The sequence below is a fragment of the Chionomys nivalis genome, chromosome 11, assembly GCF_950005125.1.
Source record: "Chionomys nivalis chromosome 11, mChiNiv1.1, whole genome shotgun sequence".
NCBI classification, from domain to species: Eukaryota; Metazoa; Chordata; class Mammalia; order Rodentia; family Cricetidae; genus Chionomys; species Chionomys nivalis.
Window position 1 is genome coordinate 9,417,219 of NC_080096.1, and position 9,596 is coordinate 9,426,814.

Here is a 9,596-nt window from a genome sequence, read left to right on the forward strand (position 1 = left end):
GTTGCTCTTCCAGAGGCAGAATGTTGTATAAACGACATGATCTTAACTTCTAAGCCATCTCTCCAGTTCTCCACATATATGTGTTTTGAGACAGTTTCTTTATGCAGTCCTGGATATCCTGGAACTGGCTCTGTAGATGAGGCTGGCTTCAAACTCTGATTTACCTGCCTCTCCGACTGCAAGGATTATAGGCCTGTGCCACTACCTTCCGGGCCTCCCTTATATATTAACACATATAGAAATGAAAACAAGAGGGCATGAAACAAATCTTTATTGCTACAATATACAAACACAGGGGGAGTGCAATGGGTAGACTTAGGCACTCATTAACAAAACAGGTTTACTCCAGACATACAATACAGTTCTTAAGGTCTATCAATCCTTTAAGACAAGACAGGGACATTTGTCCATATGCTGGAGACCTTTATGTTTAGGGACAGCCAGAGGGATGGAAGCATCAAATAGTGCCCCACAGACATGCGATTTACCATGGTGACATACTTCAGAAATCTCTGCGTGTAGGTTAAGGCAGGAGGATTTCAAGGCCAGCCTGCGCAATATACAACTATGAAAGAGAAGGAGAGTGAGCAAGCTCTGTGGCTTATCTGTGACCTCCCAGTACAAATGGACTAGACAGAATGCCTCGACCATTCCATTCCCCAAACCTCATAGGAGTGCAGTGCTCGTTTTCGGCTGGAAACTTTGCACACAGAGGTACTGAGCAGACACACAGCGGGACATAGCCGACACCCAGGCAGAAGAGAAGACAAGCTCTGCCTGCCTTTCCTTTCATTAGTCAGGGTTCGCTCAAGGTTAAAGGAACAGAACTGATAGAACTATATATAGTAGAAATAGATGAACTTTAGTAGACCAAGGATGTAGGAGTCGTCCATCCACAAGGCTGGAAGTCCCTTACAGTTTTCTTCTTCCGTATCTTTTTATATCTGCTGCCAAGAGAAGGCATGGTTTCAATACAGGATGGGTGTGTTTCCTCAAATAATGTGATGAAGAATCTCACCTCACAGGAATGCTCAGCAGCATGGGTTCTAGTTGATTACAGGCATAGCCATGTTGACAAACCAGGTTAGCCATCAGAGACGTCTAGAGATCTTGGACAAGGGGTCAGGGAACACAGGGTCTTTCGAGCTCAAGAATCAAAGGAAAACCGTGGCACTGAATCCAGGTTAATGGCACAGAAAGACACCAGAATATCCAGTCAAAATCAGACCCTTACTCTACAACTACCATGTAGGAGAAAGTCACTTACGATCATGTCCTGGCAAAACCCTTTTAGAAAATGCAAAATTGGGGCTGGGGAAACAGCTCTGCAGCTCAGCGCTCTGTTCCTACAGAGGACCCAGGTTAGCTTCCCAGCCCCACACGGTAGTTCACAGCCACCTGTAACTCCAATTCCAGGGAATCCAATCCTTCGTCTGACCTCCACAAGCACCAAGTACGCATATGTGCAAGGAAACCACTCACACCTATTGCTAGGTTTTCAATTCTCAATATCAAGAAGCAACCTTCCCCACTTACCGCCAACAATGACAAAGTCTGGTCTCCAGGTCATAGACACAGCGCTGACAACATTTGTGACACACATGTGTAGCAAAGGAGACTCTCTTGGGCTGCCTGACAGTAATCAGTGTATCCATGAGCTCAGGACAAAGTTGAGCAAATCTTCCCACACGGACATCACCCCTGTCATCATAGCATTCTAGAGGGGCGGGGTACAGCTCTTGGATCAGCTGGTTGAGGCTGGCTGTGTGATACAGAAGGTCTTTCAGGACAGCCATCGAGATATCGTTGTCATAGAAATTGACCCTAGTGAGTTGGGAGCACTGGCTCAGGGCAGGCAGGAGGGTAATGAGCTGAGAGTCCACCATCCAGCAGCCCTCCAACTCTAGGCTCTGCAGAGTGCCCGCAACACTGTTTAGGAGATCACGGAAAGGCGTAGGATATAGGTCAATTAATTTCACAAGCCTCAAATTCAAGTGTTTCAGCTGATGGAGACTCTGACTCTGGGACAAGGAATTCAAGTCTAACTGTGAAAGCTTGCACACAGTGATGGATAGGGTCTCCAAAGGGGTCTTCAGGTACCTAGGGAGAGACCAAGAGATTAGTTCTGGCACAATGAGATGGAGAGAGCTGCTGTTAGAGGTAGCACTGAGGTAAAGGTGACCACTTGTTTAGAAGTCATGCAATTATATAACGGAGATCAATATCCAGGATCCAGGATGCTGCTTATTGGGGAGTCTCACCATTCTTCGCAGAGAGGCCTGCAAGTACCAGTAATGGGACTTCTTCAGTCCATAGGTAGCAGCTTCCATTACTATGAATAAGAGAACCTGTGCTGGCCACATTAGCCCAGGGCGCACACTGGAAAAACTAACCTATGAAAGATCTGGAAGTCTTGAATCATCTTTTGCCTCCCCCGGAACAGTCTCTGCCCTTATTCAGTTTTTCTTTTTTCTTTTTCTTTTTTTTTTTAAAAGATTTATTTATTTATTATATATACAATATTCTGTGTGTATCCCTGCAGGCCAGAAGAGGGCACCAGACCCCATTACAGATGGTTGTGAGTCACCATGTGGTTGCTGGGAATTGAACTCAGGACCTCTGGAAGAGCAGTCAGTGCTCTCAACCTCTGAGCCATCTCTCCAGCCCCCTTATTCAGTTTTTTATCCCTACCTCTCACCCACACAATTGGTATCACTCATTTCTACCCATCTCTATTCAGGCCCTACATGTGGGAAGTTAGAAGACACACAAATGCCAAGCACCAAGTTCCCCCGTGGATCTGTATAGGTAAGGATCCTCTCTAGTTCTGGGCCCACTGTTCTGACCGATTCCCGGCCCCTTAGACAGAATCCCAAGGAAGAACACAAGAGCACATACTTCCTACATCTGATGCCCTCCCCAGCTGGTCTTGTAGCAGGACTGCTCAACATATTGCCTACTCGGCTCAGCCTCTGCTTAGTGAGTGGCCACTGAACAAACTGAGCTCCCAAATCAGTTAAGATAGAAACAAAACCCGACTTAGACGCTGCAGTGACTCCATGATTGTGAAATCCAGTGGCTGGCTGGCTTCACTCAGGTACCCACTACCCTCTTTGCCACCCCGCCTTACCTGAACAACTGTTTCATGTGCTCACTGGAAAAGTAGACGCCATTCATGGAGAGATGCTGCAGACAGTTGAGTTTAGAGAACTGAGAAACAAACTTAGTGATACACTTCTGTATGTCTGAGGGGGTGTTTAGAACCTTGAAGGTGTTCTTGTGGATCCGTGTTAAAAGGAGTTTTTGAAGATTTCTCATCTGGTCCAGGTAAGATACAAAATGCACCAGAGTGGACAGACTCCATCCTGTATTCAGTTCCAACTCCTGGATGCTGTCAGGCTGGAAAACCATCAGGACTTTCCTGACAGTGTACACGGGCAATGCCCAGATCTGCATCTTCATACAGCACAGCCTAATGAAACTTCTTCTCTGCTGGGCCCACTGTAACAAGTATGTTTGGTGTTCATTCAGATGGAACCTGAGGCAAAGGTCTGCGACCACCTTCAAACGTTGCCTCAGGGCATATCTAGGAGAGCGCTTCACCGCTTGCTTCTTACCCACAGCCTCTGCCGAGCACTCTCCATCCTCTGTGCCAGCCCAAACATCCCAGAAGTTGTGCTGCACATTCCTCAGGTCGAGCACCTGGAGCTTCCCCCTCCTGTGAGTAAAACAGGTAGAATCGGTAGAAGATATAAAAGACCAAACCCAGCTGGGCGGTGGCAGCACACATCTTTAATCCTAGCATTCCTGAGGCAGAAGCAGGAGGATTTCTGTGAGTTTGAGGCCAGCCTGGTCTACAAAGCGAATTCCAGGACAGCCAGGGCAGTCAGAGAAACCCTGTCTCGAAAAACAAATAACAGCAACAAACAAATAAACAAAGACCACACCCAGGCCAGCTTTTCCTCTCCATCTCTACTGCCACCTGTTCCCAGTTGTTCTGTGTGTTTATGCTTCTCCGTCCTGAGTCTCCCAGAGCAGCTCCAGGCAAGGGCTCTTTGCCAGAACTGCATATAAAAACCTGTCCGGCTTCCTCCCTGCAGTGACTCTTGACTCAGTCTTCCACTTCTAGAACCTGGGAGAGCCAGGATAAGGCTTGTTTCACTGTGGCCACAACTGCTTTAAGCTGGACTCCATACCCAACTGTCCTTTTATACTGGGGCTCAACCGGGGTCAAGGCTTCTGCAATCTTCCAAGATGATACCATCAAAATCCTCTCATCTACCTCTGACCTCATTCTCCCTTACCCCCAGATGTCCTTCCCCTGCACCCGTGCCCACCATTCTTCCCTACCTGGATCTTGCTTACCTGGGGAGCACCTTCTGTGTTCGCAGCATGTCTACTCCATCCAGGACAGCCTGCAAGGTCTCCAGGTGGCAAGTCTTCATCAGGGTCCCCACGGGAAGGAAGCTGAACGGCCAAACTGCTACCATAGCCCTCAGAATGTTACTTTGTCCATGGTTGAAGGCTTCCTTGAACAGTGGTGGGAACAGCACCCTGGGCAGGCACTGCAGAGCAGAGATGGCCAGGGCTTCGTCCCTCAGCAGGCTCTGCACTGCCAGCTGCAGGAGTGTGGGTGGGTCCTGACCACTCATTCTTCAGATCTTCAATCTGAAGCAATCTGGTGAAATATAAAGGAATCTATGTCTTAGGAAACCCCACTTCTCACCTGTCTTAGTTACTGTTCTATTGCTGTGATGAGACATCATGACCAAGGTACCTCATAAAAGCATTTAGTTGGGGGCTTGACTACAATTTCAGAATGCTAATTCAAGACCATCATGGTAGGTAGGCATGGCACGAGAACAGTAGCTTACAACCCATCTGCAAGCAAACTGCAAAAGGAGGGCCTGGCATGGGCTTTTGAAACCTTAAAGTCCACCCCTAGCTGGGCGGTGGTGGCGCACGCCTTTAATCGCAGCACTGGGGAGGCAGAGGCAGGCGGATCTCTGTGAGTTCGAGACCAGCCTGGTCTACAAGAGCTAGTTCCAGGACAGGCTCCAAAACCACAGAGAAACCCTGTCTCGAAAAACCAAAAAAAAAAAAAAAAAAAAAAAAAAAAAAAAAAAAAAAAAAAAAAAAAAAAAATCCACCCCTAGTGGATTTTTTCTCAAAAAGGCCACATCTCCTAGTCCTTCCAAAACATTACAACTGGGAACCAAACATTAAAATACAGAAACAGCATATGGCCACACCTTTGTAACTGTGCTATCTAAATCCAGCCACTGTTCCTCCAAATTCAATTCCCTCTGGGACAAGGTATCCAGAAACCTAAGAGTTAAACCCCATCCTTTTATGGCAATAGGGACACTAATCACCTCTCAAGATGCTCATGGCAAAGCCAAGGAATTATTTCATGTTGGGAGCTATAGATCCCTGGCCCCTTGACTCTTTGCCTGCAGCTGCTATGAGCAGCTTGATAGCAGACTGGTGGGCCTGCAGCTGATAGATCCCAAGAGCTGGGCATGGCTAAGGATCCCTATATAAGCTGCCCCTGAGCACAATAAAGTGGGACATTTGGCATTCTTCTATCAAGGGTAGCCCGTGTCCCTCCACCTGCTCTCTCCGCGTGTCTCCATGCTTGTGTGTGTGTTTAAGTTTCAGCTTAGTTTGGTTTGCGTACTGGTCCTGTAGTGGCATGGGCGCTATACGACCGTTTTCATTTCCGGGTTTTTATAATTTCATGCCTAACGCCCCCCCAGATTATACTTGTTTTATTTCTCTATTTTTATTTTGGATATTTGAGACAGGGTTTCTTTGTAGTTTTGGAGCCACCACTACCCAGCAACTTAACTGCTCTTGCACAGGACCCAGATTCAATTCCCAGGACCTGCATGATGGCTCACAACTACCTGTAACATAGCACCAGTTCCAGGGGATTCAACAGGCACACGTGTGGCACACATACATGCATGTAGGCATAAAGTAAAATAAATAAATCTAAAAAAAATTTAAACCTGGGTGGCGGCAGCACGCATGTTTAATCCTAACATTCTGGAAGCAGAGACAGGTGGATCTCTGTGAGTTCAGAGCCAGCCTGGTGTACAGCATAAGTTCCAGTAAAGTCAGGACTGTTCTAACAAAAAACCCTGTCTTGGGGGAAAAAAAAAAGCTAGCCGGGCAATAGTGGCGCACACCTTTAATCCCACACTAAGGAGACAGAGGCAGGCGGATCTCTGAGTTCGAGACCAGCCTGGTCTACAAGAGCTAGTTCCAGGAGAGGCTCCAAAACCACAGAGAAACCCTGTCTCGAAAAACCAAAAAAAAATAAAATAAAATAAAATAAAATAAATAAAAAAATAAAAAAAAGAGTACTGGCTGTTCTTCCGGATGACTTGAGTTTGGTTCCCAGCATCCACATGTTGGCTCACAACCGCCTGTAACTTCAGCACCAGGGGCTCTGCCCTTTTCTAGCCTTCATGAGCACCAGGCAAAAACACCCATACACAAATAAAATTTAAAAATAAGAACAAAGTAATTTTTGAGGTACTGGGGACTCATCCTAGGGCCTGGCCCATGCTGGACAAGTGCTCGACAGTAAGCTACCTCTCCAACATTTATTTCACTTCATGCAGAGACAAGGTCACTTTGTGTACCCCATGACAGCCTGGAACTGGGCTTTCTTTCCCCATTGTGTCCCTAGTGCTATGATTCCAGGAGTGCTAGCAGCCCACCTAGCTTTGTTTTCATTTGAAAGGCAGTCTTGTTAAATTGACCGGGCTGAACCAACCACATCCCTACAGCTTCAGTCCCCAGAAGAGATGAGATGGCTTGTGTTAGCAAAGCTCAACCCCAGTACTGTTGGAGAGAAACTCCAAGTTATGACGCCACACAACAACTTAAGAAGTATAATTTAAGTGACTGCAAACTAATTAACCAAATGTAGAGCCGGAAAGTCAGGAGTTCAAGACCAGTCTGGAATTAATGAGACTTTATGAGACTCAAAAGTCTGTTTGTTTCGTTTTGTTTTTCTTTTTCTTTTTTTTTTTTTTTTGTTTTTTTTTTTTTTGTTTTTCAAGACAGGGTTTCTCTGTGGTTTTGGAGCCTGTCCTGGAACTAGCTCTTGTAGACCAGGCTGGTCTCGAACTCACAGAGATCCGCCTGCCTCTGCCTCCCGAGTGCTGGGATTAAAGGCGTGCGCCACCACCGCCCGGCTTGTTTTGCTTTTTCAAGATGGGGTTTCTCTGTGTAGCACTGGAGTTTGCCCTGGAACTCACTCTGTATGACCAGGTCAGGCTCAAGCTCACAGAGAGCCACCTGCCTCTGGCTTCCAAGTGCTTGGGATTAAATGTGTGCATCATAGCCGGGTGATGGTGGCGCACGCCTTTAATCCCAGCACTCGGGAGGCAGAGGCAGGCGGATCTCTGTGAGTTCGAGACCAGCCTGGTCTACAAGAGCTAGTTCCAGGACAGGCTCCAAAGCTACAGAGAAACCCTGTCTCGAAAAACCAAAAATAAATAAATAAATAAATAAATAAATAAATGTGTACATCACTAGAGCTCGACAAGACTCAGTCTTAACATAACCAAATAACAACAACAAAAAAAAGTCCATTCAATGGGCATTTCTCATTACAGCCTGGTCTACAGAGCAAGTTTCAGGATAGCTAAGGATACACAGAGAAACCTTGTCATGAAAAAATAAATAAAATCCAAACAGTAATGAGGTAGAATTAAGAAGATCAGCTACTTAAGGTCAGACAAGACTACATAAGTCTGCAAAATAAAATAAAAATTTTAAGTCGTGCCGGGCGGTGGTGGTGCACGCCTTTAATCCCATCACTCAGAAGGCAGAGGCAGGTGGATCTCTGTGAGTTCAAGGCCAGCCTGGTCTACAAAGGGAGTTCCAGGACGGCTCCAAAGCTACAGAGAAACCCTGTCTCGAAAAACCAAAAAAAAAAAAAAAAAAAAATTTAAGTCGCATATGGTGGAACAGTCTAGTAACCTGTGTCCCAGTTCTAGGGAGGAATATCAAGAGTTTAAGGTCAATCAGGCAGTGGTGGTTCTTGTCTTTAAGCCTTTAATCCCAGGACTCAGAGAGGCAGAGGCCAGAGTCCAGCCTGGTATGCAAAGCATTCAGGACAGAGATTTAACAGGGAAACCGTGGCGGGATGGACACAAACACACACCATGAAAAGCAAACAAACAAATAAAAACCAAACAACAAAGAAGAGCCCCAGTTATGTAGTGAGCTCAAGATCATACTTGGCTACACAAGACTATTTCAAACAAAAATTGTGGGTTCCACTTCAATCTGTTCTGCATGTGACTATCTCTAAAATGAAAGGGAATTTAAAAATAAGCTTTAAGTAGTGAATCTGGGTGTCCTGAAACTCACCATGTAAACCAGGCCGGCCTCAAACTCAAGAGATCCTCCTGCCTCTGCCTTTAGAGTGTTGAGATTAAAGGCGAGCGCCGCCACCGCCCGGCTGTTTACAATTCTAACACGAGGATGAGGCAGTCTGAGGCCTTCCTAGAGACTGAGACCCTATGTGAATAACCAAAGAACATAAATTTTAAACGGATACAAATGAAAGCATAATCCTAGATATTCGAGTTCCAGCATGGGGAAGAGGAAGCAGAACTGCCAGGAGTTTAACGGCACTCGGCTACGGAGTACAACCTTGTCTCAAAAAACAAACAAAAAAATAATTCGATATTCACCAGAGGTTGATGAAACACACTGGTAAACACACAACAGTACGGAGGCTGAGGCGGGAACTGGGAGTGGGGGCCGGAGATGGAATGTTTGATTTCTGGCCCAACATGAGCTACATTCTAGGCAAGCCTGGACAGCACAGGCTGCCGCCCCCGCCTCAAAGAATAATAATAATAATAATAAAAATGAAACCAACACCTTGAGTCAAATGTCCCTGAATCAGTGTGCTCGGATGGAGGTCACTAACTTACCAGGAACAAGCACTAATTACAGAACTCAGAACCCCAGAAGAGTCAGGCAGCCACTCCAAGCTTGTGCTCCAAGGCTGTGAGTGTCTTTCCCGGTTCCTCTGAAGACTTTTCGGCCATCTTCACTTCACACTTCCGTCCTGAAGCTTTCGCATCCGGTGTTCCGCCTTACACTTCCGGGCTGAAGCTGCTCCCCACCCCCCACCCCCCACCCCCCACCCCCCCTCACCCCAACCCCGCCCCTCCGTATTCCGTCTCATACTTCCGGTTTGTAGCCCCGCCTGCCAACCACAAGCTGTTACCCGATTGGATGACTGAGTCTCCGCCCTGTCTGGGCTTTTTCTGGCTCTGGATTTCGATGCAAATGCTCTGTGAGATGGAGAAAAACAAACAAACAAACAAACAAAAAGAACGGGAAGGTTCGCGAAAGGACGCACGCCTTTGATTCCAGCCCTCTAGAGGCAGAGACTGGCCTATCTCTGTGTGTTCAATGCCAAGTTCTCTAGGGCTGAGAGGGAAAAACAAAAAACCTGAAAGCCGCGGGAAATGGTGACTGGTGCGCGCCTTTAATCTCAGCCCTCCGGTGGCCGATTCAGGCAAGTGAGTTCGAACCCAGTCTGCTCTACATAGAGA

At 46.7% G+C, this 9,596-nt stretch overlaps 1 protein-coding gene across 1 annotated transcript; it reads right to left on the bottom strand.

Moving 5' to 3' along the window:
* Nucleotides 1-301: 301 nt before the first annotated feature.
* LOC130883791 (PRAME family member 8-like) lies at nt 302-9,078 on the bottom strand. The gene is made up of 4 exons (XM_057784567.1): nt 8,967-9,078; nt 4,366-4,678; nt 3,131-3,718; nt 302-2,100 (listed from the first exon to the last, which is right to left on the bottom strand). The coding sequence occupies exons 2-4, from the start codon at nt 4,650-4,652 to the stop codon at nt 1,533-1,535; spliced, it is 1,443 nt and encodes a 480-aa protein (XP_057640550.1). The 5' UTR covers nt 4,653-4,678; nt 8,967-9,078; the 3' UTR covers nt 302-1,532.
* Between the last annotated feature and the right edge of the window lie 518 nt (nt 9,079-9,596).

Coding starts and splice junctions, on each gene's coding strand:
- LOC130883791 (XM_057784567.1), bottom strand. CDS start 4,652: ATGAGTGGTCAGGACCCACCCACACTCCTGCAGCTGGCAGTGCAGAGC. Junction 3,719..4,365: donor ACACAGAAGGTGCTCCCCAG/GTAAGCAAGATC, acceptor TTTTACTCACAG/GAGGGGGAAGCTCCAGGTGC. Junction 2,101..3,130: donor CACATGAAACAGTTGTTCAG/GTAAGGCGGGGT, acceptor GTCTCTCCCTAG/GTACCTGAAGACCCCTTTGG.